The following is an 18,824-nucleotide window of genomic DNA, read 5'->3' as shown; positions in this document are numbered from 1 at the left end:
TAAATAATTGTTTTTCATTGGACATATATATACATATATGTTTCATATATATATATTTTTTATCTTTGTTTTATCAGTTGTGATTATATGTATGTTATGTAATTTGGGTTGGTCTTTTATCTCTGAACCGACCCGGTAGTTCTTGCCTCTAACTGACCTTTCACTAGGTTATTTAACTGGCACCCCACCCATCTATTTATATACTACCTGAGGAAGAAACCGGTTCGGTTTCGAAACTGTTCACTGTTAAACAGTTGTGTTTTATATTTACCATTGTACCAATAAAATCCCTATAATACCGACCACATTGGTATCTTTGAGGATTTTGGTTTTACGTGTATGGGTAACCATACTGATCAGTAGCGCATGGAAAACGCCCGTTTTTTGCATTTTTGCTTTTATCCCTCCATTCATTATTGAGACTTTGCTTTCCAAGTTCTCAAATCGGGTTCTATGCTGCAATTGGATCCTGCCACCAATACATCGTGGAGGCTACCTGTCTGGAATCTACTACACTGGATGTTATGCTCCCAGCATAACTGCACCAGGTGAGCACTATCTAACACCTTGTTCACACGTGTACCATCACAGTGTCATGCACTATTGTGCGCTTTGTGTTTTTTCTACCTTTCTCTAGCATAGGGCTTCATTAGCCTCCGTCAGGCTGGTATAACTTTTATTTTTAAGTATGGAGTACTTCACTGAAAAGGGCATGAAAATTCATGACATATACGTTGAATAATAGTCTATGGGTGACAGATGCCACTGTTAGGCATGCATTACAGCCTACGTTTAATGTATAGGTTGGGAGCTTTTCCTGGCGTATACGTTAAACGTAGGCCAAAACACAATGTGAATGGGGCCTAAGAATCAGTACACTGGATACAGCTTCTTCTCACCTCACAGAACACAGTATGAGGATAATCTTAGAAGGAATCAAAAGAACAGAATTTTTTTTTCCTTTAAATGATTTCAAATTAGAGTCTTATGTTTTGCCTCATCAAACATAATAAATGCATATTAAAATTGTGGGAACCTTCTTTTAAAGGAAATGTCAAACACCATGATACTTAGTTTTATAAAAAAAATAAATAAATGTGTTTATAGGTTTACATAGCAGAGGCTATGTAATGTAATGTAAACCATGATTTTTTTTTTTTTATAGAAAACAATGTACAGGGTGGGCCATTTATATGGATACACCTAAATAAAATGGGAATGGTTGGTGATATTAACTTCCTGTTTGTGGCACATTAGTATATGGGAGGGGGGAAACTTTTCAAGCTGGGTGTTGACCATGGCGGCCATTTTGAAGTCGGACATTTTGTATCCAACTTTCGTTTTTTCAATGGGAAGAGGGTCATGTGACACATCAAACTTATCGAGAATTTCACAAGAAAAACAATGGTGTGCTTGGTTTTAACGTTACTTTATTCTTTCATGAGTTATTTACAAGTTTCTGACCACTTATAAAATGTGTTCAAAGTGCTGCCCATTGTGTTGGATTGTCAATGCAACCCTCTTCTCCCACTCTTCACACACTGATAGCAACACCGCAGAAGAAATGCCTCCTGATCTGACCCCCTTAGACTTTTATCTTTGGGGTCATCTGAAGGCAATTGTCTATGCTGTGAAGATACGAGATGTGCAGCAACTGAAACTACGGATACTGGAAGCCTGTGCTAGCATTTCTTCTGCGGTGTTGCTATCAGTGTGTGAAAAGTGGGAGAAGAGGGTTGCATTGATAATCCAACACAATGGGCAGCACTTTGAACACATTTTATAAGTGGTCAGAAACTTGTAAATAACTCATGAAAGAATAAAGTAACGTTAAAACCAAGCACACCATTGTTTTTCTTGTGAAATTCTCGATAAGTTTGATGTGTCACATGACCCTCTTCCCATTGAAAAAACTAAAGTTGGCTACAAAATGGCCGACTTCAATATGGCCGCCATGGTCAACACCCAGCTTGAAAAGTTTCCCCCCTCCCATATACGAATGTGCCACAAACAGTAAGTTAATATCACCAACCATTCCCATTTTATTTAGGTGTATCCATATAAATGGCCCACCCTGTATTATAGTGTCTATTGCAACCGCAGTCGAAGCCTCCAGTCCTGCTGATCTGACTGATTCTGGTTTCAGCGCAATATACAGCTAATATGTATTCAGGATACATAGAAGCTGTATCTCAAAAAGTAAAAAATTAAAATGAAATATAAACGAATTCAAAAGTTGCATTAACCTGTTAGTGACCGGCCCATAGTCTTTTTGCGTCAGTCACTAACGGGCCTTATTCCGATGCCATAGACTTTTTACGTCGCGGCATCGGAGTAAGTAAACAGAGCAGGGAGCTGTCAAATCTCCCTGCTCTCAGCTGCCAGAGGCAGCTGAGGGCTGGGAGCGTCCCTGCTCTGCCGGGTGAGATCGATATTAGTATCGATCTCACCCGTTTAACCCCTCAGATGCGGTGCTCAATAGCGAGCACCGCATCTGAGTGATTTTGGAGAGAGGGAGGGAGCTCCCTCTCTCTCCCACCGACACCCGGCGATACGATCGCCGAGTGTCTGTGTCTCCCATGGCAGCCGGGGGCCTAATAAAGGCCCCCAGGTCTGCCTGGAGCGACTGCCTGCTAGATCATGCCGGAGGCATGACCTAGCAGATGCCTGTCCGTTTTAAACGGACAGGCATAATACACTGCAATACAAAAGTATTGCAGTGTATTATAATAGCGATCGGAGGATCGCATAGTGAGGTCCCCTAGTGGGACTAGTAAAAAAAAAAAGTTTAATAAAGTTAATAAAAAAAAAGTGAAAAAAAAATGAAAAACCCACTTTTTCCCCTTACAAACTGCTTTACTATTAAAAAACCAAAATAAAGTTAAAAAGTTACACATATTTGGTATCGCCGCGTCCGTAACGACCCCGACTATAAAGCTATTACTAGAAAAAATATATGAAGGAACTCCTCCAGCTCACCTTGTCACAGAAGGATATAAGAATCAGCAACACGGATCCTCGTGTCGGCACACCCATAAGCCATGGCTAAGGACCTAGCAAAGGTCTGAAACGCGTAGGCTACCGCCCTTGCATTCCTTCTCTCTGTACTCTGGACTGACCTACCTGTCACTTTATTTTTTCGTAGCCCCTGTGCTTCGATTTTTAACAGAGAACAATTAAACTTGGAAACTAGTTTTCCGTTTTACCTCTACCACACTCCTAGCGCTGGATCCAACTTCCCTGTTTCTGCCGTATAAAGCTATTACATTACTTAACCCGCACGGTGAACGCCGTAAAAAAATAAATTAAAAAACGGCGGAAAAATTGCTGTTTTCTGTGAATCCTGACTTTAAAAAAATTTGATTAAAAAGTGATCAAAAAGTCGCATCTACTCCAAATTGGTACCAAAAAAAACTACAAGTCTTCCCGCAAAAAAAAAGCCCTCATACAACTGCATCGGCGAAAATATAAAACGTTACGGCTCTTCAAATATGGAGACACAAAAACAAATAATTTTGAAAAAAATGCGTTTTTACTGTGTAAAAGTAGTAAAACATACAAAAACTATACAAATTTGGTATAATTGCAATCGGAACAACCCACTGAATAAAGTTATTGTGTTATTTATACCACAAGGTAAACGGCGTAGATTTAGGACGCAAAAAAAAGTGGCAAAATTTCTGATTTTTTTCTATCCCCCCCCCCAAAAAAAGTTAATAAAAGTTAATCAATAAATAATATGTACCTCAAAATGGTGCTATTAAAAAATACAACTTGTTCCGCAAAAAACAAGACCTTACACAGCTATGTCGATGCAAAAATAAAAGAGTTATAGCTCTTGGAATGCGACGATGGAAAAACGTCAAAAATAGCCTGGTCATTAAGGTCTAAAATAGACTGGTCATTAAGGGGTTAAACACCATAATACATTGTTTATATATATATATATATATATATATATATATATATATATATATATATATATATATATATATATATATATATATATGTGTATATAAATTAAAAAAAAGTGTTCAAAGGTTTATATAGACTGCTACCTGCTACCAATCCGCATCCTGCTACAGGCTACCAGTCTGTATCCTGCTGCCAGTTCATATTCCGCCACCTCCTGCCAGTCTGTATCCTGCTACCAGTTCATATTCCGCTACCTCCTGCCAGTCTGTATCCTGCTACCTGGTACAAACCGTGACCTCAGATCTCCACCTGCCTGACACGAGATCATTTGCCAGTACCTGTACCTACGGTGTACTTCACCATTGTCTCCTGGTCCGCTGAGCCAGCTGCTACTTACATCGGGACCCTGCTGTGAAATCCAGATTTCCGTATGGGGTTAAAGGATGAACACTGGGGAGGCTACTTAGACAATGCCCTTAGAGGTGGCCCAAAGTCAAACTGGTTGAATAGCACAATGGGTCCACAACCCGCTGGTTATTAAATACCAAGTTCACCAGAGCTGCTCTTCATGGTGACTTTCCTCTCTGGCTGGTAGAGAGGGGCATAAGAACAGTTGTGGTTGTGAGAAGACACTTTAATGAAATCTAATTTTTTGGAATATAATAAAAGCAGGGCCGGCCTTAGTTTGGATGACGCCCAGTGCGTACCTCTACACAAACCATAAATTAACCACATATATAGACACGCACATACTGGGACATATATACTGTAAATATATAAAGACAGATATTTAGACATACAGGCAAATGTACATACACACATTCTGGAATATATACATACATACAGGTAAATATATAGACATACAAACACATATATATATATATACACACACACACACACACACACACACACACACACACACACACACACTGGCGTAGCTATAGGGGTCGCAGCGGTCGCAATTGCGACCGGGCCCCGAAGCCAGGGGGGCCCACGGCCCCCCGCACCACATCAATAAAAAGTTACTATAGTAACTCGGGCCGCGGGCCCCTGTTACTATAGTAACATACCTTACTTACCTTCCTGGTTCCGGATGGCAGCGGAGGTCCTGACGTCAAGCGCTGTGCGCAGCGCATGACGTCACAGCGCTATGTGCCGCGCACAGCAACGACAGAACTCCCGCCGCGGCCGAAGAGGAAGGTAAGGTCAGCCCTGACTGGCGGGGTCCGACTCCCGGGACCCGCCAATCAGCTGTTTTGAAGGGGCCGCAGCATTCGTACGAGAGCTGCTCCCCTTCATTCCTGTCACTTCATTCCGGTCACACTGTGAATCCGTGTCGGCGATTCACAGTGTGAGCGAGTAGTGAAATGAAGGGGAAGCAGCTCTTGTACGAGTGCTGCGGCCCCTTCAAAACAGCTGATTTGCGGGTCCCGAGAGACACATCAGCTATTGATGGCCTATCCTGAGGATAGGCCATCAATGTTTAGGGACTGTACAAACCCTAAGCCTACGATGTAGCAGGCTTAGGGGGCCCATGAGACAGGATCACAGATTGTGTGATCCTGTCTGCTGGGCCCTGTATCTAAGCCAATCACATGGTAGGCTTAGATACATGGCCCATGCATGATCCTGTCTGCTGGGCCCTGTATCTAAACCAATCACATGGTAGGCTTAGATACATGGCCCATGCGTGATCCTGTCTGCTGGGCCCTGTATCTAAGCCAATCACATGGTAGGCTTAGATACATGGCCCATGTGTGATCCTGTCTGATGAGCCCTGTATATAAGCCTACCACACTGTAGGTTTAGATACAGGGCCCCAGCACACAGTAATCTTATACTGTATAAGATTACTGTCTGCTGGACCCTGTATCTAAGCCTACGTTGTGGTAGGCTTAGATACAGGGTCCCACAGACAGTATCACACATGGGCCCTGTATCTAAGCCTAACACACGTGTTACTAATCATTTTTTGTGTGTTTTCTTACAGGTTTGGTCGTTGAACTACGTCGGATTCCAGGACTACTTCGATGACGGCTTTTTTTTATTATCAATAAAATGGTTAATGAGGGCTGTGTGGGTTTTTTTTTTATTTCAATAAAATATTTTTTCTATGTCTTTGTGGTTTTTTTTAAACTATATTACTACCGCCTTAGTAATGGCCGCTGGCTGATTGACAGCATCCATTGCTAGGGCGGGGCTTAGTGTTAGCCGATGCAGAGGCTAACACTAACCCCCATTATTACCCCGGTACTCACCGCCACCAGGGGTGCTGGGAAGAGCCGGGTACGATCCAGTACCTGACCATCTGTAGTGATGGTCGGCCACTGGGGTGGCCGCAGGCTGGTATTATCAGGAGGGGAAAGGCCAGATACAGTGGCCTTTCCCATCCTGGTAATACTAGGCTGCTGGTGCTTTATTGTATCTGGCTGGTTATGAAAAATGGGGGGGACCCCACGTCATTTAAAAAAATAAAAAATAAAAAATAATTGGAAAGAACGATGTGGGGTCCCCCCCAATTTTCATAACCAGCCAGATACAACACAGCAGCAGCAGGCAGCATTACAAGGGTGGGAAGGGCCACTCTTTTTGGCCTTCCCCAGCCTAATACTACCAGCCTGCGGCCGCTCCGGTGCCTGCCCGTCACTACAGATGGTCGGGTACTGGTTCGTACCCGGCTCTTCCCAGTACTCCTGGTGGCAGTGGGTACCGGGGTAATAATGGGGGTTAGTGTAGCCTCTGCACCGGCTAACATTAAGCCCCGCCTTAGTAATGGAGGTTGTCAATCAGCCAGCGGCCATTACTAAGGCGGTGATAAAGTTTAAAAAGATACAAGCACATAGAAAAAATATTTTCTTGAAATAAAAAAACACAACCCTCATTAACCATTTTATTGAGAATAAAAAAAACGCCGTCATTGAAGTCCTCGAATCCGAAGTCCAACAACCGAACCTGTAAAAAAAACACAAACACACAAAAATAATCAGTAACACATAGAGAAGCAAAATTATTATTCTTACCTATCCTGGGTCCAGCGCTGGAGACGCAATGACAGCGAGCTGGGCCCTGTATCTAATCCAATCATGTGTGATACTGTCTGCTGAGCTGTGTATCTAATCCAATCATGTGTGATACTGTCTGCTGGGCCCTGTATCTAATCGTATCTTGTGTGATACTGTCTGCTGGGCCCTATATCTAATCCGATCATGTGTGATACTGTCTGCTGAGCTACTGTATCTAATCCTATCATGTGTGATACTGCCTTCTGAGCCACTGTATCTAATCCTATCATGTGTGATACTGTCTGCTGAGCCTGTGTATCTAATACTATCATGTGTGATACTGTCTGCTGAGCCACTGTATCTAATCCTATCCATAGTTTATAGGGTCGTAGTGCTATAAATATGCTATGCTGTCTCCTATACACACTTTTTTTTGGGCGGACACATATGTATTGGGGCTATTTCCCCTGACATTTTAAGCCCTGAGGGTATGTTCACACGGCAGCGTCTGTTACGGCTGAAATTACGGTGCTGTTTTCAGGAGAAAACAGCACCGTAATTTCAGCCGTAAATACATGTGCAGGCGTCTTTCGCTGCGTCCATTACGGACGTAATTGGAGCTGTTTTTCTATGGAGTCTATGGAAAACTGCTCCATTTACGTCTGAAGAAGTGACAGGCACTTCTTTGACGCGGGCGTCTTTTTTACGCGCCGCCTTTTGACAGCGGCGCGTAAAAAAAAATGACCGTCGGCACAGAACATCGTAAGACCCATTCAAATGAATGGGCAGATGTTTGCCAACGCTTTTGAGACGCATTTTCGGACGTAATTCAATGCTAAAACGCCCGAATTACGTCCGTAAATAGGGTGTGTGAACCCAACCTTAGTGATGCCGCGGCTGCTAGTACTGCATTGTTGGGTCACTTAGGAGACCCAGCGATGCAGCTGAAAGCTGCGGACCGTCGGCTATGAGAAGTTTGCGGGGGGGGGGGCAGTAAGAATGTTTGCATCGGGGCCCATGAGCCTTTAGCTACGCCCCTGCACACAGATAAATACTCAGGCAGGAACATATACAAATACATAAAAGGCACATATATAGACATACAGGCACATATATACAAGCACAAAGACGCATTCACAAACAGACCCATATATACCCACACAGGCACATATATACACAGTACAGATAATGTACTAGATTTCACATGCAGTCCTATGTAACACAACAGATAACACAGTGATAACTCTCTGAATACAGATAATGTAGTAGTGTTACCTGCAGTCCTATGTAACACCACAGATAACACAGTGATAACTCTCTGAGTACAGATAATGTCATAGATAACTATACCCAAAGATAAATACACACAGAGGCATATGTATGTACTTGTATGTATGTATGTACACTACCGTTCAAAAGTTTGGGGTCACCCAGACAATTTTGTGTTTTCCATGAAAACTCACACTTATATTTATCAAATGAGTTGCAAAATGACTAGGAAATATAGTCAAGACATTGACAAGGTTAGAAATAATGTTTTTTATTTGAAATAATAATTTTCTCCTTCAAACTTTGCTTTCGTCAAAGAATGCTCCATTTGCAGCAATTACAGCATTGCAAACTTTTGGCATTCCAGCTGTTAATTTGCTGAGGTAATCGGGAGAAATTTCACCCCATGCTTGCAGAAGCCCCTCCCACAAGTTGGATTGGCTTGATGGGCACTTCTTGTGTACCATACGGTCAAGCTGCTCCCACAACAGCTCTATGGGGTTGAGATCTGTTGACTGCGCTGGCCACTCCATTACAGATAGAATACCAGCTGCCTGCTTCTTCCCTAAATAGGTCTTGCATAATTTGGAGGTGTGCTTTGGGTCATTGTCTTGTTGTAGGATGAAATTGGCTCCAATCAAGCGCTGTCCATAGGGTATGGCATGGCGTTGCAAAATGGAGTGATAGCCTTCCTTATTCAAAATCCCTTTTACCTTGTACAAATCTCCCACTTTACCAGCACCAAAGCAACCCCAGACCATGACATTACCTCCACCATGCTTGACAGATGGCGTCAGGCCCTCTTCCAGCATCTTTTCAGTTGTTCTCCGTCTCACAAATGTTCTTCTGTGTGATCCAAACACCTCAAACTTCGATTCGTCTGTCCATAACACTTTTTTCCAATCTTCCTCTGTCCAATGTCTGTGTGCTTTTGCCCATATTAATCTTTTCCTTTTATTGGCCAGTCTCAGATATGGCTTTTTCTTTGCCACTCTGCTCTGAAGGCCAGCATCCCGGAGTCGCCTCTTCACTGTAGACGTTGACACTGGCGTTTTGCGGGTACTATTTAATGAAGCTGCCAGTTGAGGACCTGTGAGGCGTCTATTTCTCAAATTAGAGACTCTAATGTACTTGTCTTGTTGCTCAGTTGTGCAGCGGGGCCTCCCACTTCTCTTTCTACTCTGGTTAGAGCCTGTGTGTGCTGTCCTCTGAAGGGAGTAGTACACACCGTTGTAGGAAATCTTCAGTTTCTTGGCAATTTCTCGCATGGAATAGCCTTCATTTCTAAGAACAAGAATAGACTGTCGAGTTTCACATGAAAGCTCTCTTTTTCTAGCCATTTTAATCGAATCCACAAATGTAATGCTCCAGATTCTCAACTAGCTCAAAGGAAGGTCAGTTTTATAGCTCCTCTAAACAGCAAAACTGTTTACAGCGGTGCTAACATAATTGCACAAGGGGTTTCAAGTGTTTTCAAATCATCCATTAGCCTTCTAACACAGTTAGCAAACACAATGTACCATTAGAGCACTGGAGTGATGGTTGCTGGAAATGGGCCTCTATACACCTATGTAGATATTGCATTAAAAAACAGACGTTTGCAGCTAGAATAGTAATTTAGCACATTAACAATGTATAGAGTGTATTTCTGATTAATTTAATGTTATCTTCATTGAAAAAAACTGTGCTTTTCTTTCAAAAATAAGGACATTTCTAAGTGACCCTGAACTTTTGAACGGTAGTGTATATCATGCAATGCATTTCCAAACTGGAGATACACTTTAAAAATATTATTTCCATTAATTAATTGGTTACATTTTTTTTAAGGATTACTATATATGAAAATGTGGTGTTTCCCTTAAGGGAAGCAGAGTATATAAGGGGCAGCAGAGTATATAAGGGGCAGCAGGGTACATAAAGGGCAGCAGGGTATAGAGGAGGCAGTAAGGTATATAGGGGCAGCAGGGTATATAGGGACAGCAGGGTATATAGGGACAGCAGAGTATATAAGGGGCAGCAGGATATATAGGAGGCAGCAGGGTATATAAAGGGCAGCAGGGTATAGAGGAGGCAGCAAGGTATATAAGAGGTAGCAGAGTATATAAGGGTTACCAGGGTATATAACGGGCAGCAGGGTATATAGGTGGCAGCAGGGTATAAAAGGGGCAGCAAGGTATAAATGGGCAGCAGGGTATATAGGGGGCAGCACAGATATCTTCATTTTATCTGTTCTACTATAATATTGAACACACACTTTTACAAAGGGGCATAAACACATGCAGACACATACACGCACGCACGCACGCACACACACACACACACACACACACACACACTGTAACATATACACATACAAACACAGAGACACATACTGTATACACACATATACACACATAGACATTAGACACTCACCATCCCTCCTTGCTCACAGGCTTACAGGACGGGCTGTGGGCGGAGCTTCCTCCTCTTCTCTTGCTCCTCTGCTTTTATCTCTTTAACTAAGAGCAGAGCAAAGAGTAGAGGCAGAGCCCAGTGGCGCCCCCTACGTGCACTTGCACAGGTTGCACACCCCTAAGGAGGACTCTGACAAAAAGTGACAAAATGTTATTTTTTTCAAAGTTCATCAGTAAATAACTTACCGATAGGACATGCTGTGTCCAGACATAGGTGAACCTGAAAATATATTCCAATTAGTTTTTTCTTTGTGACATAATGGTCAGTAGAATACATCTGGCCTGTGAATTTCTAACCAAAAATTATGTTAAATACATGTTGACTTGCTTTTTGTTTTAAAAAAACATTTATTATTGCTACTATACCTGTTCTTTAAATGGAGCCAGTCACATTGAAAATGCTATGTTATTAAACAGAAGGAGTTATGCATAAATGTGTATATTTATTGTGGGGAATATTCAGAATAATTTGTTAATAAATAAATGTATTGATCGAAATCCCTGCTCACTGTGTTCAGTCATTCAATATGACTGTAGTTTTAACAATCTCTTTCTTTTGTCTTCCACACATATATATATATATATATATATATATATACATACATACATGTATATATATACATATATATATATATATATATATATATATATATATATATATATATAGGAGGGAGTAGTGAGGGGACTGAGCAGGTACAATTTTGTTTTGAATTAAATAATTTGGTTCTAGGTCTACGAAATGTATATGAGACCCCAATGAGTAACCTAGATTAAATGTATATGACAGTAACCCAGACTTTGAGTTTTTCTGTGTAGATGGTGTATGCTGTGCTGTAGCACAGCACCCAATATGAGGTATTGTGTAAGAGATCATCCCCCTCCAGCAAATCTGCAGAGGCCGAGGTGACTTCACACACAGATGAGTCTTTACAGATTTAGATGTGGAGGCAAAAATTGTCTGAACATTGTTGATTTTATGCCAGATTTTAGTAAAATTATTTGTTTGTTTTTGTATTAATCAGGTATTTACAGGACATGATGGGGGTGGGATTTATAAGTGTTCTGGATTATCAGATGAATGTGGAAAAATAAAACTCCACCCTTTTGAAATAGTCTATCTATATGTGACATGGATAAGACAAAGTAGAAAATGTCGAGGCACTCACCGGATTGTCAACAAAACTTCTTTATTCCAAGATCTCGGTCAAAAATCTTTTTGTTTTTAAATGTAACGAATAAATATAAACATAGTTATTTTAGCTTGATACAACTATGAAGCATCATTTCACTATATTATATATTGTGTATTTCCCTGTCTTTTAGTATTTTGTTGCATAATAGTTTGTACTGACATGTGGATAAAAAGGCAGGTAAAGGAAGTGACGCCAGGGCCTTGAGGAAGCGTGTATGCAGGTGAAACGGCCGTAGGCTAATTCCACATCCTGACCGAGATCTTGGAATAAAGAAGTTTTGTTGACAATCCGGTGAGTGCCTCGACATTTTCTACTTTGTCTTATTCAAGTTATCTTGTGCTATACTGGTCGATGAGCACCTCCGGGGCAACTCAGCTGCTACAATCAGCAAGGATACGAAAACCATTTGTTATACTCCAATTATACTAGCGATTCTGGTTCAACAGTGCCAGCCTTTTTCCCTTCTACCTATTCTATATGTGACATGGGTTTCCAATGTAAATCTGTAATGTAGAGATACTTGATTATATACAGTATGTACAAGACAGGATACAAGGCACAAGGTAAATTATCCAAAAAAACTTTTACCTTCTTGTTCATCTCAAGGAGCAGAGCTGGAGGTGATCGCTAAGGCTTGTAACCTGGCAAAAGGTAAGACGGCCGACATTTACACTGACTCTAGGTACGCTTTTGGCATTGCCCACAATTATGGGCCCATTGGTAGTAGGATGTTTGTTGGATCATCGGGTAAGCCAATTGAGAGAGCAAGAGATGACAACAAGAGTATGTGCAGCCAGGTATCAGTAAATTGGCTTGTTCCTGGACTCAATAATGCCACCACTAGGTTTGTAGCAGCCTGCATGATGTGCGCACGGCATGACACAGGTAAAACAGCAAAGGTACCTATGAAAAGTGCACCCGGCCAGATTACCTGTTCCAGCGACTGCAGAACATACAACTACCTGAGGTAGGTGTGTATGAAAATGTGCTCGTATGTGTAGACTTGTTCTCAGGGTGGCCAGTATTTTCCCCACTGCAGAAGTTGTGTGTAATGACAGGGGAATAGTTTTTATCCCAAGTATTGAACTGGTATTGAACTGGTAAATGTACAATGGTAAGATATCAGAAGTTCTCCAGATGTTATTCCAAAGTTAGTTTGTTTAATAATGGTATTCAAGAAGTGTTGTGGGAATATTAAATACTGAGGTTAAGTTTTATGTAAAGTTCTAGACCAGCGTGCCTTAGCACTGGACTATTGGCGGCATGCATCAGATAAAAGGTACAGCAGCGGAATATTTCCATTTGAAAACATTTTTTTGTTGTGAAAGGAAAATTTTAGAGCAGAAAATTCTGTGCAGTCTATATAAAAAGAAAAATCAGTTTGAATGTATCACTTCTAGTTACTGCTAAATGTGAACTTTTAATGTAAAGATTTTATTTTTTAATGTTTTTCCTTCAACTGAATTATCTGATAAAGATAAATTAATGATTATGCAATGAAAAAGACTGTTGTCCACAGGAAGTGTCTCACTGGGAGCGGAAGGCGAGAGAACCAGATTGTAACAGAATGTGGACGGATAAAGGAAGGTAAACCTGTAGCATCCAAGGCACTCTTGATGGCACTTGCATTGATGGTGTGTGACCTCACATATGCCCCCAAGACTGCAAGGATTGATTTGGTAAGATCTAATTGGTATGTCCCAGGTTTTACAGCTATTGCTGCTAAATTCTGTTAGAGCTGTTTGATTTGCCTACAGAACAGTCCTGACAGACCGGTGCCAACCTTATCATACCCACCTCCCACGAAGAGAAGGGATCTTGAGAGACCTTCCCATGCAATACAAATCAGAGTAAGAAAAAATTGGTTTGAGACACTTGTCAGATAAACATATGGAATCTGTGTATATTTTTGTGAGTAGGAGCTGTTACAGGTAATCAGCTCAGATCAAGGTACAAATCCTGCTGAAAAGTGTAACACCAAGTGCAAATAATATGTAGCCAGTAACTACACATTTTCTAGGTGCCCTGTCCATTGAGACAGAGAAGTTTTTCTTATATAAAGGTGTGTGTTTGATTTAGTTTAAGGGCCTGACATTGTTATTGTATGTACTTAGAACAATTTTTATACGTAGATGTTATCACCAGATTAGTATTTATTTTAACAATTGATAAGGGTTGGGTCCCCAGCAAGTGCTAGTAACAACTAAAATACTTTAACATGATGAACTCCATCACTGAGATGCGGCAGGTGCAGCCTGAGCCAATACAACGTGATTGTCATGAACTGACGGCAGTGTCACAATTCTAAAGCAGCCATGCAGACAAGTAACTTGTCGGAGGAAGAGGACATATGCGGAGGGTTTGTGGTAGTCTCAATAAAACTCCACCCCCGTCTACGGGGGATCTCACCCCAGGCGCACAGTACAGCCCAGTGATGTATACTAAAAGAGACGGTGTCTGACAGATGAGAAGGACCAAGCCAAGTCCTGATGACATCAGCAAAGCTCAAAGTAAAGCAAAGACCAAAAACCTGAGTGAACCCGTTAGCAGCATCCAAGTGTTTTAATAAGTAAGTGACCAGGAGGAGGGTAATAATAAATCCCCCACTGGACACCACCGTACAGTCTGACTCCACAATTGTGTGGGTTACCCTAAGGGCGACAGTCAGTGAAGAGCAGAAGACAGATGAGGATGACGATGTACAGGACTTGTCAATGCACTAGTGGGACCCTATACCCAAACCTGAGAATGTTGATGGCATTATATTATTAGTTGTGGCCCTATTGATATATTGTTTGAGGTTTATAATCATAATATATCATTTCTATAATTTAATATGAGGAAAAGGGGAGTTTGTGAAGGATGGTTTATTTGCTTATATTCTCTGTATTAAATTACATTATGAATTATCAAGCAGGATGCCGAATTACTAAAATATGTATTCTCCATTATTTTAATGACCTTTCCTCTACATAGTTCTGCTCGAGTCTCAAAGAAATGTGTTATCTTTATGTGTTCAACGTGTGGCCTTCATAGATCCATGCGAGCGGGTTGGCTGAATGCCAAGACATAAAATGCAACTGTTTCTCGTTATCGCAACAAACTCTCTCATGGGAAAGAACAGTTAACAACACCCCATTTTATGTTTGTCTCCAGGTGTTACCTGATGTCAGCATTTTAATGAAGAATTCTAATTATGTATTTGAAATATTCCTATGGTCTGCTATTGGCTGAATAAGAAATATTGTCACATTACCTCTGATTGGTTAACCTCAAGCCTACATCCCCTTTGAATGATATTATTGTTATTGAATTTGGCAATAAACCCCAAGAGGAGTATTTTGAGAATACCAGCAGCGTCTGTGTGTTATTTCTCCTCTCTCTATATATATAGATCGGTATGAAATCTCCTGATTAGGATGCTGGATAAAGTTCCTGGCGTGAGTGTCTGTTGGAACACTCGTCTAAATTTCAGTCTAATATATTTTGAGCTATTGACTTCCACTACACTGTTTTCTTTTTCTATTTACTATATTTTTACTACTTGATAAAAAAAAAAAACGAAACCGAAATTCAGCGCAATTAACCAACGTCATCTTGCGTATTTTGTTTTTTCCCCTGGTTTCAATTGTATCTGTGTCCTCAGGACACAGATACAGTTGAATCCAATGGTAGAGCACGGAACCGTCTCTACTATTCACTATGCATCGCCAGACGCTCAAGGCTCGGCGCAGACAGGCAGTGATGTCATCGCGCCAATCTGCGCCGAGCCACACAGACCGGAGGAGCCGAGGGATCTCCTCCACTCGTCGTTGGAACAGGGTTAGGAGAGTATGTATTTTATTAGGCACTATTGGGGCTGTGTGGGGGCAGCTCTGGGAGCATTATACTGTGCGGGGGGCACCTGTGGATCATTATATAGTGTGGGGCAGCTATGGGGGACTTTATACTGTGTGGAGGGCAGCTATGGGGCAGTTATCGGGGTATTATACTGTGTGGAGGCAACTATGGGGGCATTATACTATGTGGAGGACAGCAATAGGGGGCATTATACTGTGTGGAGGGCAGCCATAGGGGCATTATATTATGTGGAGGGCAGTTATAGGGGCATAACTAACGTCTATGGCCGCGGACCGTCGTCCTGACTTACCCTCTGACGGCTGCGGCCATTGACAGGTGAGTTACCGACGGCATCTCCTGGGAGATGCTGGCACTCACTTCCTGGTCCGTACACTGTCTCCCGCAGGGTGCGAGCGCCCGCGGCCTTAAAGGGCCAGTACGCGCACATTTGCAGATTAGCTGCAAGAAGCCCAAGAATGCCTCTGGCCTATAAAAGGGGCTCTGCCCTCTCGATCATTGCCTGAGCGTTGTTGTGTTACCTTAAGTTTGTCCTTGCAAATGGTCGCCTAGTGTTTTCCAGTTCCCAGTCTTTCCCGTTCCTGCTGCCTGTATCCCGTGCCTCTGTGCCTTCAAGAGTTGGAGTCGTGTTGTGCCCTCCGCTGCATCCATTGTGTCGCACCCTGCCGGGTGTCTGTTTACTGTCAGAGCCTCATCTTAGCCTGAAACCACCGCTACTGTCTACATTGCCTCAGGTACCCTATCAGAACTATAGACATTGCATTATACCTGTTTGGTCAGCTGCTATCCCGCTACGCGGTACGGCCCAGTGGGTCAATACCCCGCGTCATGACAATAATACTGTGTGGAGGGCAGTTATGGCAGCATTATACTGAGTAGAGGAAGCTATAGGGGCATTATTCTGTGTGGAGGGCAGCTATAGGGGGCATTATACTGTGTGGAGGGCAGATATAGGGGCATTATACTGTGTGGTGGGCAGTTATAGGGGCATTATACTGTGTGGGGATCACTATGGGGGCAATATATTGTGTGGGGGCAGTGTCAGGGGCTATATTATATACAGTAGTATACAGCAGGCTCAGGGGATAAATATTAATTCAATGGCGTAGCATGCAAATAGGGGGCGTGACATGTAAACAGGGGTGTGGCCTAAATAATAATTCATTAATTGTAATCGAGGCTACATGTTCAATGTAACGTCTATGGCCACGGTCCGTCGTTCTGCCTTAATCCCCGACGGCCGTGGCCATGGACATCTTACCTGCTTGCAGCGTCGTCCTCATGTGAGGCGCCGGCACTCACTTCCGGACTTCCAGTGTCTCTGGTGGGCTAGCGCGTCTGCGCATGCATGGTCGCCCGCGCATGCACGGTCTTAAAGGGCCAGTGCGCGTATTTTTGCAGGAAGTCTGCAATATAGCCCAGGATGCCCTGGGCTATAAAAAGGGCTCTGCCCTCTTGCTCTTTGCCAGAGCGTTGTTTGTTACCCATAGTTTGTCGTGCTTATGGTCTCCCAGTTTCCCAGTGTACCTTGTTCCTGTATCCCGTATCCTGTTTCCGTGCTAGCCAGTTCTAGTGCCGTGCTGTGCTGTTGTCATACTGTGCTACAGTCTACGCTTGATTTGCTACGCCTCACCCGACGTCTTCCCGCCGCCTGGTCCTGGACGTGCCTGCCTCATTACTGCCTACGATTGCCTCAGGTACCCTTGCTGAACTATTTGAACTCTGTACTTACCTGTTTGGCCAGCTGCCATCCCGCTACGCGGCATGGCCCAGTGGGTCCACACCCTGCAACGTGACAGTACGCTCTGGGCATGGACTCCGCTGGTCAATTCAAGGGCTTGGCACCCTCCCAAGCCATGCAGGCGGATCTGTTGGATCTCCGAGCTAGGCAGGATCAGCTCCTTGTGGCAGTGAACTCTATGGCGCAGCAGCTAGGGACTCCAGTTGTTTCTCTTCCTGCCTCTATGCAAGTCCTTCAAGCCGATCTTCCTGTTACTCCTCCAGGCAGTTCCTGTCCAGATCCTCGGTTCTCGCTGCCATTGCCCTCTCGGTTCGATGGAGACGCCAGTGTTTGTCGGGGGTTTCTGAACCAATGCCACATTCATTTTACCGTTGCACTCTCGAAGCATTTCCGTCGGACGGAGCCAAGATCGCATTCATCATATCCATCCTGACTGGCAAGGCCCTGGCATGGGCTAATCCTATCTGGGAACGTCAGGGACCCGAGACCCAAGATTTCCAGGAATTTGTGCGAATATTCCAAACTGTTTTTGAGGAGCCTGGGCGAGTCTCATCGACAGCCACGGCCATCTTCAACCTTCATCAAGAGGACACCTCCGTGGGCGAGTATACGATCCAGTTCCGGATTCTGGCAGGAGAGCTATCCTGGAACAATGAGGCCTTCGTGGCATCCTATTGGCATGGCCTGTCGTCCGAGATCAAGGATGAACTGGCTGCTCGAGACCTGCCTTCTGCCTTGGACGACTTGATTCTGCTTGCCACTCGGGTAGACATAAGGCTGGGGGAGAGATCTCACGAGGGTCGTCAGGAGCGTCGGCGCCCTAGACTGGCGCCCAACTTTCAGCAACCCCTCTTTCCTGCTTCTATTGCTTGGCCCGAGGTCCTGATGCAAGTAGACTGACTAAAATTATCAGTCCAGGAGAAACAGGGCAGGCGCACCTCTGGACTTTGCTTATATTGCGGCCTCGCTGGCCATGTTGTGCATCTGTGTCTTTACAAGCCAAAAAACCCCAGCGCCTAGGTTTGGTTGGAAAGACAACCCTGGGAGTCAACACATTGAATCAAAAACTCTCTTCCAAACTATTCATTCTCGTAACCATCATTGCTGGCGAGAGGTCCCATCAGGTCTCTGCTCGTCCTGTCCAAGGCGGTCAACTCCATGCTGCTGGGTTTGCCTTGGCTCCGTCTGCACGCCCCCATCCTGGATTGGAACTCTGGAGAGGTCCTCCAGTGGGGTCCAAAGTGTCTTGACGCTGTCTGGGCCATATCCAGTCGCCACAGCCTGCTCCTCTTCAGTCTTTTACAGGGTTGCCTTCTTGTTTCTCCATGTTCTGCGATGTCTTCAACAAAAAGGAGCCTGCGACCTTGCCGCCACACCGGGCATATGACAGTCC

General features: G+C 43.4%; 1 protein-coding gene across 11 annotated transcripts in view; it reads right to left on the bottom strand.

Annotated features, from left to right (window-relative positions):
- The window catches only part of RNF212B (ring finger protein 212B), a 416,496-nt gene that overhangs the window by 161,959 nt on the left and 235,713 nt on the right, over positions 1–18,824 (bottom strand). For all 11 annotated transcript variants that reach the window (XM_075828893.1, XM_075828895.1, XM_075828891.1 and 8 more), the window contains one exon: positions 10,826–10,859. In XM_075828893.1, coding sequence (XP_075685008.1) covers positions 10,826–10,859 — 34 coding nt within the window. The remainder of the gene's footprint in view (positions 1–10,825; positions 10,860–18,824) is intronic.

The sequence above is a fragment of the Rhinoderma darwinii genome, chromosome 1 (genome assembly GCF_050947455.1).
Source record: "Rhinoderma darwinii isolate aRhiDar2 chromosome 1, aRhiDar2.hap1, whole genome shotgun sequence".
Classification (NCBI taxonomy): domain Eukaryota; kingdom Metazoa; phylum Chordata; class Amphibia; order Anura; family Rhinodermatidae; genus Rhinoderma; species Rhinoderma darwinii.
The sequence above is the reverse complement of the archived record's forward strand: the minus strand, read 5'-3'. Positions and strand labels throughout refer to the sequence as shown.